At 36.0% G+C, this 19,863-nt stretch overlaps 4 protein-coding genes across 4 annotated transcripts; 2 read left to right on the top strand and 2 right to left on the bottom strand.

Moving 5' to 3' along the window:
* The first annotated feature begins 577 nt into the window (after positions 1-577).
* Positions 578-1,791, top strand: F4817DRAFT_220930 (stress responsive A/B barrel domain protein). The gene is made up of 3 exons (XM_049298818.1): positions 578-1,207; positions 1,274-1,384; positions 1,449-1,791. The coding sequence occupies exons 1-3, from the start codon at positions 1,142-1,144 to the stop codon at positions 1,602-1,604; spliced, it is 333 nt and encodes a 110-aa protein (XP_049156019.1). The 5' UTR covers positions 578-1,141; the 3' UTR covers positions 1,605-1,791.
* A 187-nt stretch (positions 1,792-1,978) lies between these two features.
* F4817DRAFT_360837 (uncharacterized protein) lies at positions 1,979-7,826 on the bottom strand (the record flags this gene model as incomplete). The annotated part of the gene is made up of 4 exons (XM_049306328.1): positions 1,979-3,262; positions 3,299-4,890; positions 5,566-6,205; positions 6,261-7,826. The coding sequence occupies 4 exons, from the start codon at positions 7,824-7,826 to the stop codon at positions 1,979-1,981; spliced, it is 5,082 nt and encodes a 1,693-aa protein (XP_049156018.1).
* A 265-nt stretch (positions 7,827-8,091) lies between these two features.
* Positions 8,092-9,206, bottom strand: F4817DRAFT_346898 (uncharacterized protein). Its single transcript, XM_049304478.1, has one exon. It carries the CDS (start codon positions 8,929-8,931, stop codon positions 8,170-8,172), a length of 762 nt encoding a protein of 253 aa, XP_049156017.1. The 5' UTR covers positions 8,932-9,206; the 3' UTR covers positions 8,092-8,169.
* Positions 9,207-10,873: 1,667 nt separating this feature from the next.
* On the top strand, positions 10,874-13,034 carry F4817DRAFT_346892 (cytochrome P450). Its single transcript, XM_049304477.1, has 2 exons — positions 10,874-12,316; positions 12,378-13,034. Exons 1-2 carry the CDS (start codon positions 11,129-11,131, stop codon positions 12,717-12,719), a joined length of 1,530 nt encoding a protein of 509 aa, XP_049156016.1. The 5' UTR covers positions 10,874-11,128; the 3' UTR covers positions 12,720-13,034.
* The last annotated feature ends 6,829 nt before the right edge of the window (positions 13,035-19,863 follow it).

Raw genomic sequence — 19,863 nt, 5'->3', positions numbered from 1 at the left:
GTAGGTTTGGGTTCCTCGGCACTTGGGTGCATAACTCTTCGTGCTTCGCTCGATGTTATTTATACGTTTTAACATCGCCTTCAATATTCAATAACAAACAACATTACACTATAGGAGTTTCGTATTAGGCTCCGAGTATATCGATAGACGGGGCCCTTTAGTCGTCGAAGAAGACAAGCCGGAAGAGAACTTCGGCGTGAACACCTTAACAGTTGTCACTCATCTTAATCTTGCATCGCTAGCCGAACGACTACTTGCGGAAGGCTACGACACCAGGGACCATAATTACGTATCCGCACCGCCTATTCAAGTAGCTGCGCAGGCTGGCAACGTAGCCATGTTACGACTTCTTCAAGACCACTTGCCTAGCTCCAATTTCGAGCCTTGGTCGGTTATTGGGGCTGCAATACGGGGCGACCTAGATGTTTGCTATTTGGACAAGCCGGGTTGAAGCCCGAGTTTAAGCTCCTATATAACAGCTTCTATATGACCTTACTCTTGGCGCTGATCTAGTCTTTGGCGATGCTACGTAGTATTAGCGATACTATTCACCACTTTATCGAGGATAGAGTTATACCTCCAAATTCCACAATTAATCTTATAATCTTGTACTAGCAATGCGGCTCTTCTGATCCGTCTAGGAAAGCCGCCGGTATGATAAGTCGGTGCATAACCCCGGGGACGGATGCGTTGATCTGATTATCAAAGGCCTGGCAAGCGTTTCAGCGTCGGGTATACCCACGGCCCACGCGGCCATTATATTGAGATGTTCGGTAGCTGATACCTATGTAGAGCGTAGAGAACGATGGCGGTAAGAGAGGACCCGTGAAAAGCTAGAGAGTCTACTTGCGACGCTTTACCGTAATCTGCGTTAACTAAGATCAATAATCTTCTCGTTTCTCGGGAGTTTTACATATCTAGTTAGAGGCTCCGTTGGCTTCGTTGGCTCCATTGAGGAGATCTAGAGGACCCCACTCCTTGCCCCCTATTTCTCAGTCCTCATGCAAGAAAAATGCCGAATATCTCCTTTATATACTAAAGATCCGTACCTTAGGAGTTATATCCATCTTTACAACTTACAACTATATTCTTCTATTTATTCCCAATATTTTAGTCCAGTTACCTTTATATTCAGATCAACATGCTTTTAAAACATCTAGTCCTATTCCAATTCAAAGCCGACACCGGCGCCGACGCCGTGAATGAGGTCCGTTCCCACTAGCTTCCGGTTGCCAATGCGCTATATAACTCACTTATACTAACTTCGGTGTAGGCAACGTCGCGCATGCTTGGTCTGAAGGAAGGCTGCGTCAATGCCACGTCGGGGAAACAATACATCAGGTCTCTTACCGGCGGCAAAGACAACTCTATCGAAGGAGCACAGGTAAGCGCCGAACTACTAGGGTCATAGATATATGGAGTTGCAAGGTCGCTAATTAAGCCTCTAGCGTGATCTCACACACGCTTTCGTTGCGGAATTCGAATCGATCGAGGACCGGAACTATTACGTTAACGAGGACCCGTGGCATGCGGAATTCAAGAGCTGGGTAGTGCCGTTTCTAGAGAACTTCGTCATTGTGGATTATTCCGAGGGAGTCTTCTAATGTTCTCATACCTGAGTTAGCACGGGGTTATCATCGTATCTAGCAAGCCAGTATTGTCCCAATAAAACTGCCTATAGGTAAACAACACAACTAAAATGTCTCGTAATTCACCAGCTTCTTCTCATTCCTCGAGTATGTAGAACCTCGATAACGTACATTCATAATCTATAAAACAGTAACGTCCTGTCGTTCTCTAGTCTTGATATGCTCTAGCTACCGAAAATGTGCTCTTCACTCAGTTGCAATCGCCGCTTGGTATCAGGTTAACATACCACCATAAGATATAAACACTCACTCGTGAAATATATACTGACAGTCCTCACCATCTCCCTTCCTATCCCTCATCACAACTAAGCATCCGTTTTCACCTACTCCTACCGTCTATCCATCTCCTCCATGCATCTCTTCACAATCCCAATTGCCTCATCCACCACCTCATCGCCGCGACGCCACGTATACAGCGCCACGCCGTGCCGTTCCAGTGTCTCCTGCGCACGTTGCAACCGCCGGCGCCACAAGTCCAGTTTCTTGTTCACAACCGCCGTCTGTCCATTTGGACTCCCGTTGTTATACGTAGCGCTACCATTAATACCAGGCGACAAACCCTCGAACTCAACCTCCGAGTCCCCTGTTGTCCGGCGGCGGACTAGGGTGCTGTCGCTAGCGCGAGTCGCCACGAGTCGCGGGCTCGATTTTGTCGTCGTGGTTGTGCTGGAAGGTGTGCCTCGCCTCGGGGGCGGAGGAGGGGGCGCGATCTTAGATGACGAGTTGAGGGGAGGAATATTTAGATTCTCGGATATCTGGCCGTTACTCTTAGTCTTCTTCAACGCTCTTAGTCCGTCCCTTCCGCTGGCGTGGTCAGACGACACCTGCATCTGCGCTAGCGGGCTAGGTGTCAACGCTCTATTATTCGCCTGGTTGATCTTACGTGGCTCCGGCGGCTGCGGGGGCACCGAGCCTGAGGGCTTTTTAGCAGGCCCGCCGTCATCGGTAGTTAGTACCGGCGCAGCCGGCGTGCTTTGTAGGGATTTTGGTTTCGCAGGTCTCGGTGGCGGTGGTTTCCGTGCTAGTAGATCTGCCGGTCGCGCAGGTTTTCCTACCGTCTGGGGCTCCGATTCGACCCGCCGGAGCCGTTCTGGCTGTGGCTCCGGCTCCGGCTCCTCCGACAGGTCAATTAGGTCGCCCACGACGGCTCCGCTAGACAATTTCGGCGTGGTCGTTACTCGAGGAGGGAGCGGGGGTCTTCCGGCTAGACTACTCTCTTTACTATCGCTGCTACTACTTCTAGAAGATGCCTGATTAAGCCGGATGCTCGAATTGGTTCGAGGAATGCGTCCGCCGTTACTACGTGCGTCGAATCCGGAATCGAAATAGCCTGTTTGCTCGGGTGTCGTAACGTCTCGAATGAAGATGGCTACTATCCTCCCGGGATTAGCAACCGCCAACTCCGTATATACCTCGAGATCCGCTTCGCCGCTATCACCGACTAGGAGAAATTTCCTTTCCGGAAAATCTCTCATGATCTTTTCTAGCGTGCCCTTTTTCCGCTCGGCTACGGGCTCGAATATGCCCTGAAGCATGCCCGTATACTGCTTCAAATGTAGCGAACCTGGCGGTAGGCCGGCTAACTTGAAGTACGTAGCTAACACCGGGTACAGCTGCCATGGGCTATTGGAACAGTAATGTATGCGCACGCCGAGGTCATGCAAAGCGTTGTACCATGCCTGAACACCGTCTACGGTTAGGTCACCTAGCTCACGAATGAAGGTGTTTCGAAATATCTCCTTGGCGCCGAGAGAGATGTTTGAGCGTTTGATGGTGTCGTCGATATCGCTTATTAGGCTGACTCCTTTCGGCTCGATGAGCTGCACTGGTTCTGTGTAGGATATGTCCTCGTTCGCGAGCACGCGTACATGGGTGGGAACGAAGTCGAGCGCCGCCCTTATTACAAAGTGCCCTGAATCATTGGTCTTTACGGTGCGCGACTGGGCTTGCTTTTCGTTATAGAAGAATAAGGTGATGGGAATCTCAACCAACGGCGTGGTCATAAAAGGCGCGATACGAGCCATTAGATTTGCATTTGCAACTGCCAGCTCTGTCTCAGTGAGCTCAGTAGTTCCTGTTGTATTAGTGCGCCCTCGGAGAACAGGTGATGATGGCGCAGAGGGTGGTGATCTACTGCTATCTTGCGAGTACTGGTCCGGGCGTCGCCTGCTTCCTTCGTCTTCAGAATCTTCATCCCTTGGTCGTTCACTATAGCCACCTTTTTGCGCGGCTTCCTCCTCAAACCTGCCCCTGCGCTCGATTTCTTTGGCTTCTTGTGCGATCCTCTCTCGCTCACGTTCCTCCTCGTGTTGTTCGTGTATTCTCGCCAAAGAGGGTTCCGTAGTAGCACTTGGGTCGGCCTGTTGAATCCTTGGAGCGGGAATACCGCTTAACTGTCTCGCCAGACCAATCAATATTCGGTTGCGACGAGTCATTGGGCTCCTGTGAGGGATGTATATCCAGCCTCGGACATCTACGTCTACAATAGCTTTCTCATCTTCGTGTCTCGACCACTCGTTCCTCCAGTAATCCTGTTCGTTCATACTCATAGTTGAAGTATGCGGTGGTCCTGCCGGATCTTCGAATTGCCTAGGTTGATTCTTCACGTGTCTCTTTGCATAGGACGGAAATAAGACCATCTGCTCGTTTCCCTTTGTGACAATGGCAACGTCGGGGAAGGAATCTGGTATTGTGATCCTGGTCGCTTCTGAAGTATCGGTATCACTCGATCTTGTCTGATAGTAAGACTCTTTAATCTCATTTACCGCCGTTGCGCCAGCCCTGTACATGCTGCCCGCCATAGCTGCAAGCTTCCTTCTTCTCGAGCCTCTCTCGCGTCCGCCATCGGCGCCCAAGTTCCCACTCCCCAACCCATATTCTGGCATAGTTGTCATCTTTCCCGATATAGATCTTGATCCATCTCTCGGGCCCTTGGTATTAGGAGCTGGTAAGCCGAGCAACAGCCGTCGCGCGTGGTCGACGAGACGCGACTGCTCACGGCGACGGCGCTGACGGTCGAGGATAAAGCGATAGATGCGACTTTGGAGGCGGTGTTTGTAGTGAGGAAAGGTATCAAGGTGGAAACCGATGAGTCGCTCGCGGTAGCGTTCGCGTAGGTTATGTGGGAAAAGGTACTGGAGGAGGCTCTGTCGATGATGGGGATGAGGACGTGAAGGTAGGAATCGACGTGATGGAGCCACCTTGGAGGATTCCGAGGACCAAGTATTTAAACTCGTTACAGCTTCACCCGAAATAATATATAACAGGTTTGTATCACTCGCAATGTGACCAGGCTTCAACCAGGTGGTTTATGTCTTCGAACGACTGAGAGAGTTGAATTTGACAAGGGCCAATTAAACTAACACATGGTTTACAAGATTAAGAGAGGCTTGTCTGGGAGGAAGATTTCGCGATAGGGCTGACAGGTAATATTTCATCATCTGACTCTTTGTCGAGGTTGGAAAAGTTGGAGCTTGTCCTGGAGTCTCACGGGCAAACGGGGCAAATGTAGTTTTTTGGTGGGGGCCGCGCACTGGTGACATCAGTTGTAAATCCTAGCCGATACTCATCCCTGTCCGTACCTTTCTATTAGGTACACATAAATAGGTACACATAAATCATAATTACATGTAGTTAAACCTATGTAATACTCAAGTTTAATGGCAATAGTATCATTGACAGTTCTATATCTTGATCATACTTGGCTATCATTGGCTAGCTCTACCCCAGAGAAACTACATATATCAGGTACGGTATATACGGTATATTATAACGTAGGAGCCAGGCATCGCGAATAATCTCATGTTAGTATTAGTATCGCTTGACCTAGGTATCTATCTCTTTTGTATCTTGCCAGATGTCCTGGCCGCCTTCTTCTTCTTCTTATCGTTCTTGAAGTTAAGAACGGCACCTTTACCTGCCCTCTCGGCAGAGCCCTTCTTCCACATACCCTCCGTCCTTGTTGACCTTGCGTCTAGCTTCTTCTTATCCTTATTGCTTAGCTTGCCGTTCCCTTTTTTCTTTAGCGACTCGATCAGCCCATTCAGCTCAGCCCTCCCGGCCTCCTTAGCCTTCTTCTTCTCATGTTGTGTTTCGAACCATGTTCGCTTCGGTCGCGACTTGATTTCATCCTCGTGAATAACCATATTCTCCCCCTTCTTTATTTGCATCTCTGCTTGTGCCAGGTGCTTCTCTTCCTTCTCTTCCTGTGCAATCGACTCAATCTCATCAGCCATCTCGTCGATCTTGTCTTGCCATTTATCGGCATCGGCAGGATCAATGATCAAACTACTGATCTTGGCCCCCTGGGCCTTTCCAGATCTAACCGCCGCTTTTACGACTTTCCGGTCAGGTTCTGCCGCTAGCGTGATAGCAACACCCGAACGTCCAGCTCGTGCAGTACGCCCTACACGATGTACGTATATCTCGTGGGTTTGTGGGCCTTCGTAGTTGATAACGGTATCCACACCTTTAATATCAAGACCTCGAGAAGCCAGATCAGTGGCAAGCAGAAAAGACACTTTACCATCCCGGAAGGATTCGACACTTGAAATACGCTACGGGCTATTAGAAAATGGGGGGGAAATAAAGCGTATTAAGGGGATTGCTTACCTGTGCCTGATTCATACTTCCGTGTAGTTCGGCGCACGACAGGTTAAATAAGGCAAAAACGATCCGAGCACGATGGGCTTCCTTCTTTTGTCTGAAGAATATGATAACACGCTCAGTATGCATCGTTTTACAGATATGGATGAGATAACCCATTCTCTTGTCTTCCCGACCTGGTCTTAACCTGACAAACTTTTGTTCTAGCTTGTCGTTCGTTTTCCTTTGAGAATCTACCATTACTCGTACTGGTTTGTTTAGACCGGCGCGGATAAGTCGGTCAACGGAAGAAGTCATGGTAGCGGAGAATAGCATTGTTTGCCGTGACTTGGGTAGAGTCGTAAGGATCTCGTTCAGTTCGTCGGCAAACCCATCCTCAAGCATTCGGTCGGCCTCATCTAGAACCAGAATTTCAACCGTATCTGTCGAAAAGCTAGCCGAGTTACGCATATGATCGATAAATCTACCCGGAGTGGCAACAATAACGTCGGGTCTTAGACGTAGTTCTGCTTCCTGAACTTTCAAGCTCAATCCACCGACTGCCAGACAGAACTTTATATCCGTATGGCCAGCGAGTTTGGTTGCAACTGCGTGACACTGTATGGCGAGTTCTCGGGTAGGAGTTAAAATAACCACGCGGCTCGTGGGGATTTTATTTGGTCGGTACAGCAGCCTTTCTAAGATGGGAACAACGAAAGCAGCAGTTTTTCCAGAGCCTGTAACTGCGCCGCCAACTAGATCTTTTCCTTCTAGCGCGAGTGGTATTGTTTTCGCTTGGATTGGAGTGGGTTCGTTAAAGCCAACAGAATTAAGACCGCGCAAAATCGGTCGTGAAAGGGACATTGTTTGGAACGAAGACTTTCCATTGTGCTTCCCAGCTGGCTTCTTCTCTTCAGGTGCGAAGAAGGCCGCTCTCTTAGCGGCTTCTTCGGAATCTTCCTCATCGTCCGTTTCGTCGGATTCTCCTTCGTCATCAGGGTGATCAACGGGGGTTGCGACAGAATCGTTATCCGAGGCATCATTCTCGTCATTTTCATCCTGATCAGAATCGTCTTCTGCCCTATCATCGCCTGATTCTTCGTCCGAAGCAGCACCCATACCAAATCCATCTTCAGCTAAAACTTCGTCGTCCTGGTCGTCAAGTTCGATATCTTCGTCTTCAAGTTCGCTACTAGCACCATCTGCGACTTCTTTCTTCTCGTTATCTACTTCAGTATCCCCCTGAGTGCCCCTTCTTCTTCGCACGATCTCGTCCACGTCAACAAGCCTCTTCGTTACGTTTCCGTTCATGCCCTTTTTCGCACCATCAAAGCCCCAACCTTCGAAATCCTCCGCCCTAAAGTCTGTAGTACCATCCTCTGCAAACTCGAAGTCGGAATCCATTGCTCCATCATCCTCATCTTTCTTGCCCCAGACACCATTTTCGTCATCGTCTAATTGAGTAGGTCGCTTATTTTTCTTGGCCTTTTTCTTTGGTGGGTTCGGCTCGGGTATGACCTCTTCTTCATTGGGAAGCTCCTCGTTATCAGATAGGGTATATATAAAGTCGTCGGCCTTGCGCTTAGAAGCCATCTTGATAAGGCCTACGGTGATGAAATATCGTGAATATTTTGGCCCTATTAAACAGTAGAATTACATAGTAAAAAGTCTAAGAAAATACCTAGAAGTAAATTTATTTTTATGCCGGGCGGTGTGGATCATAGCTCCACTAGTCTCTCTTGTCCCCCGCCATACGGAATATTTCCGATTAGTAGCAGCACGTGTTTATCTACAACCTGATAAGATTAGGTACCTACTTCCTAGTACATACAATATGCCTCTCAACTGATGTCCTTGAGTTCATCTCCACAATACTCCTTTCTATATAACCCATACCCAATACCTCCCAACTACCCAACTATACAATAAACATTGATCAATCCATTTCGCGGTACTTAGGCAATGGGAATTGTAACTCGCAGTTTTCCATAAAATCCCTTTTTGTCTTTAGTAGATACTCCGTACGGTCGAGGATGTTTTCTTCTTCATCATTAAACAAAATCGGCACTAAAGGGCCACATGGCCTCGTCCACGATACATCAACATTGGTAAAGTGATCCTTGGGTTTGCGTCCCTGTCTAAAAGATTCGACCTGGATCTCTGCCCGGGGCAGCAACGTATCTACTACCCAATCAATACTAGGAACCGCATCCTCCCTATATGGCTCTGAGACAATATCGTTGTCTCTTTGACCGTCCCATTCAAATGTACCCAAGATATCCATAAGAAAGTCGGAATAGCCTGGACCTGCAGGGTGAGATAGCGCAGGCGTTATGTTAACATCATCGAGGAACCTGCTGTCTGGCCGATGGCTCCAGGCATGTTCGCCCCGCTCGTTTTTCACATGCTGGTGAGCTATTAAACCCTCCCCGAGCCGAATATGGGTCATGCACATAAGGCGTAACACGCAACCAAGATGGTAGACGTCCTCCCATTCATTCGGATGTGCCTCATTTGCATGAAGGCCTGGCTTTAGCCAAGCATCGTCGTCATCTTCTATGGCCGAGTGCGAAAGGTTAGATAGTACAACCCGGGGGAAAGCATTTGATTCAATGCCGGCTCTAGGTGCAGCGCCCGGATTCCTCCCTGAGTATTCGAGGAGAATATTACTTGGCGTTATAGCCCGGTGGTAAGCCATAGTCCAGCCACTGACTCTGCAGCGATTCACTGGAGTCCAGCCATAGTACAAATATGCCAATGCTTTGCTTAATTCGGCGGCAACATGCCAAATAAATATCTCCGGAATTACCCAGCCACCGTCGTTGTATTTACGTATTAAATATTCCAGGGATCCTCCATTCAGATATCTAAATTGGAAGGGGTGAATTGTTAATTAAACTGTTCTTAAAAACCGCTGCTAGTACTATTGCCAGAAGCACTCACTCGTGGTAAAGCGTCCAATTCTCACCATCTGAATAAAAATATTTCAATTTTTGGAAATGCTCATCCTGAGTAAGCACGCATGATGCGCCGCCTTGAACGTTCGTGAATGATGCGGGAGACATAGTTGAAACTCTCACTTCAGGTGGCGCGGGATGTAAGAATTCATATTCCTGCACCTGGTTTCTGGGTACGTGTTGTAAATGCTGCTTCAATACCTTTACTTTATACATCTGCCAGTTTGCAATGGACTGGGCAACATAATCTCCAGGTTCGTCAATTTCCAGAATTAGAAAGCCATCTGCTGCAATTGTTGCATCACCACCATGTATCGCCGGGAATTGAGGGACTCCAAGGTGTATACTGCTATATTTGTACGTCGTTCTCCACTTGCCGGCCATCGTTGCAATGGGCCCAGATTTTGTTGAATTTATTCAGTAGTTTAGGTATGTATTCGGCCACAACCCATTATATTAGAGATGGGCTAGGTACTTCTTCATGTCTGGGTAGCATACAAATCTAAGAAATAAATAGATAGAAAACCATTTGACATTGTAATAGATAGCGTTTAGTCATTGACTTTGTCCGCTTATATACAATACCCGGGTAGGTATGGTCACTCAGACTTACCGATTCCGGTTTATCATTCCTTTATTGAAACAAGCCTTTGCTATGAAAGAGGATAGAAGGAATTCAGTCTCTCAAGTCAAGATACATTCGGAACTTATTACTTACTAGTTACATTAACATCAATCAATCAAGTTTAATAAATATATTTGCGATTCGAATTTAATAAAGGCATTTCAAGATGTGACAATAGTTATTTACCTTATGTAGTTTTAATTATAATCACAACAGCACCTACAGCAAAATTCATGTTCATAATCCATCACGAATAAAGGCCATTTGTCACGAAGCTAGCCTCAGTAACTTAGCTCATTGTATTACATAATCAATCGCTTCTGGTTCTTTAATCACTATTATACCTACACTTAGATCTCATGCACCCCAAATGACTGATCATATTTCTACGTGAATCCATTTATATCTTTCCTTACTCCCTTTGCCTCTTTGCTGCTATATTCCACCAGCATTACCGGCCAACTAAAGATTTCTCAGCGCAAGTATATTTTCTTTATTTACTTCCAACTCATTTATATACATGATGTTTAGATCTAATCAGGTTCAAGGAGCACATAAGTACCTATATAATGTTGTCTTGCGTAAGTATGTAGTAGCTAAGGAAATATACATACCTAAGGTATGCACTTCTTTCCACAACCAACATAACCTTTACCACTTTGCTAAAATTATAACTTGACATTGCTTAAAAGTCCTTATAATAATGTAGGCGCTTGTTTAATAACTCTACCTTTACGGTTAATGCTGCTCACTATTAATCTGATCTTGTCAGGGTATAAATGGGTTAGTTAGAAGTATTTCGAATCTTCTAGGTTTAGCATCCAGATTAAAATCTTTCTCAATACAGCATCTTCTTATTCCTGGATATCATAATCTAGTATAACCAAAGCACGATGCGTATTGTGTGTAGTCTTGTCAGAGGTTGCGGAATCTAGACAATGATAAGGCTCAAATGTGTTGTAGATGGCCAAGACCTGGGGATTTAGAAGACGTTGTGATTGGTTGCGTAGTGTATAAATTTATGAAGCCGTTCATAACGGGTATCATTATCTCCGGTGCTCCAGACCCGGCTTGCGCCATCCACCGCGTGGCCCGTGCTGCCCGTGTTCGTTATTACCTGTGGGTCACGGGCACGGTGTTCAACAGAGATCCGATATTCAGAGTGTGAGTAAAGGTAAGGGTATGATTGGTCAAACGAATTTCGAATCCTGAATCCTGGTCTGAGGCATTGAGATAAATGTTGGCACTCCTACCGTGGATCACGCACGATTCTGGATGGAAAGCAAAGATTCTAAGCTCTTAAGCTCTTCACAATGGCAGGCTTCTTACAACAAATCGTAAGCGAGCTCAAAGAATATCACATTTCGCACCTCATCCTCATTGCCATCTTCCTCGGCATCGCATACCCGTGCCTTCAAGCTCTATACAATCTCTATTTACACCCGCTTCGACATATCCCAGGCCCCCCACTATGGATTGCATTCCCAATTATGAGAACGATTGGTATGGTTCGGGGAATAGCCGAATTCCAGGTCCGCGAAGCTCATGAGAAGTATGGCGAGATTGTTCGAATCTCCCCTAACGCAATCTCCTTCATCAACCCACAAGCCTGGAAAGACATCTACGGACATGGACATGCGGAATTTCCGAAGCACTATCCCAAGGGGATCAACATGGACCCTAAAAAGATCATCTCGTCCAATGCATCAGACCATTTCCGCTTCCGACGAGCAATGTTGCCAGCCTTTTCCGACAAGGCCCTGGCGCAACAAGAGCCGCTCATTAAAGTCTATGTTGACCTATTGGTCGAGCGGTTGCGAGAAGTGTCCGAGTCGGGCAATTCAACTGACATGGTCCAGTGGTATAATTTCACAACTTTCGATTTAATCGCAGACCTTGCGTATGGTACTCCTCTGCAGGGCCTAGCTGAAGGCAAGTCAAATGCGTGGCTCGATAATATCTCCAAGTTGATGAGGTACATGCCTGTCCTGGTTTTGATCGGCGTGGCGCCTGTCTTGGGTCTGATTCTCAAGCTTGTTGCTGGATCTAAAGTTCGCAACTCACAGGCTAACCACCTTGCGCTTGTTGCCAAGCTTGCCCATGACCGTATCTACCGTAGGAAACAGGCGGATAGAGGTGACTTCATGGATTATTTTATGCGCTCACGTGGTCAGCCACACGAGCTGAGTGATGCCGAACTGATCGCGAACAGTGATCTGTTAATGGTTGCTGGATCAGAGACAACTGCAACACTCTTAAGCGGGGCGACATACTGGCTGCTAAAGACACCACATGCGCTTAAGAAGGCCACGGAGGAAGTTCGTAACGCGTTCAAATCGGAAGAAGAAATTACATTTCATGAAGTCCGCACTAAACTACCCTACATGGCTGTCTGCTTGGAAGAGGCCTTGCGCCTTTTCCCTCCAGTTCCGATGTCTCTATCCCGTTCGGTACCAAAAGGACCGCCCGTGCAGATTGTGGGCTTGACAATTCCCGAAAAGGTAAGGAATCAAGATGTCAAATCTGCTATTAATGTCGTGTATCTAACAAGTACTTTTATAGACTGTCGTTGGAGTTCACCATATGTCAGCTTACCACTCAGAGCTTAACTTCCATAGAGCGCCGGAATACATCCCAGAGCGGTGGCTCCCCGAATCCGCCACGAATCCGGCGTCGCCATTCCATAACGACCGTCGTGATGTTCACCGCCCCTTTTCTTTCGGGCCTCGGGACTGTATAGGCCGCAACCTTGCAATACACGAGATGCATTTGATTATGGCTAGGGTCCTATGGAATTTCGACCTAGCTTTAGATGATAAGTCTAGAGACTGGCATAATCAGAAGATTTTCGGACTTTGGGAGAAGCCACCTCTCGAGGTTGTTATTAGACAGCGGAAAATCTAGAGTATCATGTATCAATGTGTTTATAGACTAAAGGCAATACGTATCTACCTGCTGCTCGACTTCCGGGATAACTCGCGATAGCAATCCCCATTATGTGTGCTCTTTGTGGGGGCGGATCTTTCATAGCGACACGGACAATGGATATAATAATCACTGGTATAATTAAGTATTGCCTGCAAACGGCAAGATGATGAAAAGGGAAAGATTTGGTAATTGAAGCTATCTAGAAAGTGCCAAGCTAATATAGGTCTAGTCTGCCTAGGCTTACCGCCTTGGCAGGTGTATAAGCCATATATAAGGCAGTGCAATACACCCCCGTAAAGCTATACTATAATATAAGGCTATTTAATAATGCAAAAAATAACTAATTTATATATATCATGATATTTTAAGGTCCGACTTATTTTCGTAATTAAAAATTGTTTTTATATTTTAAACTTTTTTAATTTTACGTTTTTAAAGTAATTGTCATTAATAACGTTATTTATTTATAACTTTTTTAAATCCACTTTTTTTAAGGTTTATTATAATTATTTCGAACTTTTAACCATAATATTTTTATTATTTTTTTATTAATTTTTTGTAAATTTTTTCATTTTTATTGTAAAATAAACTGTATTTACTTTTTTATACTTTTATTATTATTTATAATACATTACATTAAGTTTTATTATTTTTTTTTTATTTTTAAAAGCATTTTTAAAAATTTAATTATCTTATAAATTCCTTATATTTTTTTTTTAAAAAAGGTTTAATAAAGTTATTTACCATTATAATTTTTATTCTTACATATTATACCTGGAAATCTCCTCGGTTAATTCGGTTAATTATCCATTTATATTAAATATTAATATATTAAGTTTAAACGTTATTAAAAAAATTTAAAATTATTACAATAGCGTTAATTAAATTTAAAAACATAATAATTAATTTAAGTTATTTAAAATTTAATTTTTTAAATAATTTAACAATTTACACAGTTAAAAGTTTTACAGTTATAAAATTAGTAAATTTAACCTTAATATTATTTAATATAATTAATAATTGTTTTTTTAAAGTTTATTAAATAAAACGTTTTATAAATATAATAATATAAACATTTATTAACTTTCGAAATTTTAATACGTTTATAAATGTAACATTAACTTAAATTTATAATTTAAAGTTTATAATTAAATATTTTCTTTTTAATATAATGTTAAATAATTTGATAAATTTAAAATATTATTATAAATATTTTTTAAAATTAAAATAAATCTTTTTTAACTTAACGTTAATTTTTAAAAAACTATTAACTATTTTTGTAATATTAAAACAAATGTTTATTATTAATTAATTAAAAAAACTTATTTTTTAAATATAATTATATTTTTTTGTTTTAATAATAAATAATTAAATATTTAAAATGATAATATTTAATCTTTAAAGTAATTTAATGCGTTTAATTATATTAACATTATATTTAAATAATATTTTTTTAATAAATTTTTTTTAATCGATAAAAATTTAACAAATTTTTTTATTATAACGTATTTAAAATCCAATAAATTTGGAAACTTCTCCCATTTTTTTTAAAGTAAATTTACTTGCTAACATATTTTTAATTAATTTAACAATTTTAAAGCTTTTGCCGGCAATTAATAAATCATTAATATATAAAAGTATTATAGCTTTAATTTTATTATATTTAAATAAACAAGTTTTTGTTATCATTAATTGAAATTTTATTTTAATTATTTTTTTTAAAATAATTTAAAACCATTATATTAATGATTAATGTAAACCATATAAAATTTAATTTAATAACTAAACTTAATTAATGCCATTAATATATTTTAATGTTTATTATATATAAATAATCACTTTTAAAAGAATTATTATATTTAAAAATGCCGTAATAATATTAAATTAAAAGTAATTAAAATTTAAAATAACCATAAAAATAAAAAATATTTTAATAATTATAACGCTTGTAATTACGGCGTATAAATCTTATATAACTTAATTATTTTCTTCGAAATTATTATATACCATAAGTTTAATTTTATTTTTTAAAAATTCTTTTTTTAAGCTAAATTTTTAATCGGTTACCCATTTAACTAAAAATGCTTTTTAACCAAAAAATAATTTAATTAATTCAAATACTTTACAATTTTTAAAGTTTTGGAATTATTAATTAAAAATATTTTTCCATTAATTTTAAAATTTAAAGTTATTTTTAACATATTTAATTAATTTAACTAATAATAATATAATGATTTTTTTTATTACAATAATTAAAAGTGTAAATTTTTATAATATACCGGTAAATTTATTAATTGTAAAATATATCATATTTAATACGGTTTTTTCCAATAAAACAAATAAAGATTTTTTAAATATTTCATTTTTAAAATAAATAAATCGTTTATTTGGTTTTTATTATTATTTCTTTTTTTTTTAAAAAATTAATAATAATTTTAAAATTTAAAAAAAAATTTATTACTATTTTTTTAAAAGGTTAAATATAGCTTTAATTTTAACGTATAATTAAGTTTTTAAATTAAATTTAACATTATCGTTATTTAATTTAACAATATTAACTTTTAATACGTTTTTATTTATAATATTTAATTTTATTATTAAATTATTTTTTTATATATTTTTAATAATATTACCTTTTTATATCTTGTTAATTAATATTAAATATTAAATAAATAAGGATTTATTAATAAAGGTTTAAAAAACATTATTAAATTCTTTTTTTTTTAAATCCTCGAGAAAAACATTTGGAAATAATTTAAAAAAAATATTTTAAAATTTAACTGTTTTTACTGTTTTTAATATAACTAATAATATTAATTATTTATCACAAAATACCGTTTGAAACGTTAATATCATTTAACAAAAAAAAGTTAATTTACGTTAATTTTAAAACTTTTTTAAAATTATCTTTAATTACTTGGTTTTTAATTAATTAATCTTTAATTAATTAGTTATTAATATTTATTTAAAAGCCATTTTAATTAATGTTTTAAATTTATTAATTTTTTTATATTTAAAATTAATAAATATAGTTTTATATTTAATTTCCTTTTTTTTTAAATTATTTAAACGTATTTTTTCATTAAATTTAACATTTTATACATAAATAACATAATATTAATTTAACATTTAAATCTTATATATTTTTACATATTTATTAATATATCTAATTATATATCCTTTTTTTACATAAATCATTTTTTTTTAAATTATTAAAACGTTTATACGTTTAACTTAAACAATAATGTTAAAAGTACGTAAATATAACAAATAATCTTTTTATACTTTTTCGTAAAATTTTAAATAATTGTAAAAGTAATTATAAAATAATTTATCTTTTATATTAAATTTAATCGGTAATAAATTAACTATATAAATAATTATTTTTTTAATATATGATTAAAATAAATTAAATAAGTTTAAATTAATTATAATTAATTTTATAAATATAATAATAACGTCGTTAATTTTTTCGTTACAATTATTTTATTTTAAAATATAAAACATTATAATTTTTAATTAAATGTTTTTATTAACATATTTTTTTTTAATTACGTTTTTTTTATTAAAAAACTTTTTATTATTATTAAAATATAATATTTAAATTTTTAAATTTATTTAACGTTTAATTTTATTAATAAATTTAATAAATTAATTAACAATTAACGTTTTATTTTAATTAAATTTAATTTAACGATAGTTTAAATAACCGTTTATAAATATATAAAAATATTTAAAACTTATTAAACTTTTATTATTATATGTTAAAAGATTTATATAAATAATTTATAAAGGTTTTATTATAAAAATTAAAGGTTAATGTTAAATAAGTCTTTTTATTTTTAATTAAACATAAATATTATAAAATTTAAAATTTAAAAATATTTTTAATTTAATGTTATATTTTTTATAAATTAACTTTACTTTTTTAAAATTAATATATATAAATTGTTTATATATTAAATTAATGTTAATTGTAACGTATATTAATATTTAATAAAAAGTCTTTTTAAAAATATTAGTTAATTTAAATAATTATAAACGGTAAAACCATTTAATTACCGTTATTTTTTTATTATTATAATCTTTAAATATTATAACATTTATTACGCCATTAAAAATAATTTTATTTTTATAAAATTGGCCAATGTTAAAGTGGCAACAATGTTGCCGTGTATTACGTAATACGAAAGGTAGGAAATAACAAGGTAGTTCGAATAAAATGGTTTAATTGGTGTGTTTAATTAAGTAAAAAAAGGTGGGAAATTTACCAAGTAAAGAATATTTATTTACATGTGTGTGGGTTAATTTTTAAGCGGTGTGTATAGGCACAACCTTAGTCATGTGACATGGTCACATGACCGGTGTTTTATTAACCAACATTAATTAAATTAATTAATATTAAAAAGTAATAATAAAAATTAATAAAATTTAATTTAATAATAAATCCATTTTTGTAATAAATTATTAAAATTACCACGTTAACTTTATAAATTATTATTTATTAACCGTTTATAACTTTTATTAATTAAAACATATTAAAAAAACAGTAAAATTTAAACCATTTTAAATTATTAAAAAAATAATTTAAACATTTTAAATTATTAATTATTATATTTTTAATAAATTTTTTTTTTATTAAATTAAAATTTAATATTATAAATATTATATTAATTAAAAAAAATATATCTTTATTATTATAATTTTATAATTAATATATTAAAACTTTTATATTAATTTACAAAATACCTTTTAAAACATTTTTAATATTAAATTAAAATTAAATTTTATATTTATTTTTTAACTTTAAATATAATATAAAATATCTTTTAATATTACTTTCGTAATGACGTTAACAGTAAATATATTAAAATAAATTAAATAAATGCTTTTTATTATAATTATTAATTATATAATTAAATTAATCTTTTTTTTTATTTTTATTTAATTATAATAATTTAAATCGGTTGTAAATATAATTTTTAAATTTATTACTTAATAATTTAATTAAAAAAATTTTATTAACATTTATATTTTTATTATTAATTAATTAAAAAATTTTTAATTAAAATTTCTTTAAAATAAACTTACTTTTTTAAAAAAATTTTTCGACAAAATTATACCAATTAAAATAATAAAATTTAATTTATTTTATTATTAAAAATATTTTCGTTTTATTTAACATAACTACATTAAATTATTTTAATTAATTAAAGATTTAATAAAATTTAAATATAAACTTTCGTAATAAAATTTTTATATTAAATTTAAAATTAATAAATTAATAATAAAATTATAAAATAAATTATTTTAATTTTTTTGGAATAATAATTATAATAAAATCGTATAACACTTTAAAATCTTTTTTTTTATTTTTTTAACCAATTATTTTAAACTATTAAATTATTGTTAAAGTTTTAATTAAATATACAATTAATGCCATATAATATACACGTTTTTTTTTCCATTTTAAAAGTTTTACTTCATTTTAAAACATTTATTTAATACTTTTAACAAAACCTTTAAATTTAAAATATTTTAACTAATAATATAATTAACGATTTTAATTTTTTAAATTTTTTTTACCAATTAACTGTTGGAAAAAAAGAAAATAAACTATATAATCCGTTATATTAATAATTTTTAACAAATAATAATCAAAAATATTAAATAAAAAAATATAAAAATAAATGTATAAAAATTATATAAAATAATAATATCGTTTATTTTACTTTAAAAATATTATTAAAACCGATTAAATATAATTCCTTTAATAATTTAACAATTAAAATAATAAAAAAATAATTAAATTTATTATAACACATTATTATTATATAACGCGTTTTAATTACGTTATATCGTATTATTATTATAAATAAAAAATTTTTATTAATTTATATTATAATATTAATTTCCGTAAATTAAAATTATAAAATAAAATAAAAACAATTATTTTTTATAATAAAAAAAAACTTAATAACTTTTAAAATATATAAATTATTTAATATTAATAAAAAACGATTAAAAAATATTAAAAAAAAACGTTTTTAAAAATTATAACTTATTATTTATAAACGGTAAAATAATAAAAAAGGAAAAACTTAATGATTAAAATTATTTAAAAAATGCCAAATTAATATAAGTTTAATTTACTTAAGCTCACCGCTTTAGCAGGTGCACAGGCCACATGTGGGGCAGTGCAACATTAAGTATAACTGTGTAATATACACTTTAAGCTTAAAACAGGTATTAAAGTACGTAAATAATCCCATTGTCGATAAAGCTTGGTTCGAGCTTTAATTTTCTCGAGTGTTTATGTTACCTACCGTGTTAAAGGACAAAGCCGAGATTTGACAATATTAAAAAAAGTTAAATTAAAAATTAATTTTAATTAAAAAGTAATTACGATTACTTATTCATAACAATAAAACATGAAGTTAATTATTATTAACCTTTTTATACATTTTTTTGTTTAAACTTTAAGTGTTTACGTAATCACATAGTTTTTAAACCTAGTCTTTCGTATAAATTTCGTACTTTTAATAACTTATTACTTAAAGTTACGGATTTGCGCGCAAAAAAAAATGGTTTATTTAACTTGGGACTTCATAACTGTGGATTGGAACTATTAAAAAACTTTGTTTAAAATATTAATTTGTTAATTATAATTATTCACGTAGCCGTCTTTCATAGCAACGGGGAGCTTTTGTAAACTATCACGAAAATCCTGTATAGTTAAGGCCATCGTTATTTTTTGCTACCCATCAGATGATTTTTCACTATTTACTTGAAAGAGGCTTCGATAAGACGTCGTGACTAGGCAGGCTGGGGTGATAGCGTTACAACACATTTTCACAAGAGGCAACCCCGCTGGATTGCACAATAGCCCTGAGTTTACGTAATGCGCCAGTATTATCACGTGACAATCACGTGCCGCCACACCCGTGGCTAGCCTTGGCCAATCCCGTGACCATCCCCGTGACTAACAGCCACATAGCCACATAGCCACATAGCCACATCCATAGCCACATAGCCATACCACACACCAATCGCCAGGTCCACGATTCGATTCCTGGACCTCGCACCTGTCCCTTTTTTAACGCATTACTTCGCAGGCAAA

This window comes from Daldinia loculata (genome assembly GCF_022478755.1).
Source record: "Daldinia loculata strain CBS 113971 unplaced genomic scaffold F4817scaffold_52, whole genome shotgun sequence".
NCBI lineage: Eukaryota > Fungi > Ascomycota > Sordariomycetes > Xylariales > Hypoxylaceae > Daldinia > Daldinia loculata.
Note: the sequence above shows the minus strand (reverse complement) of the source record. Positions and strands in the feature narration are given on the sequence as shown.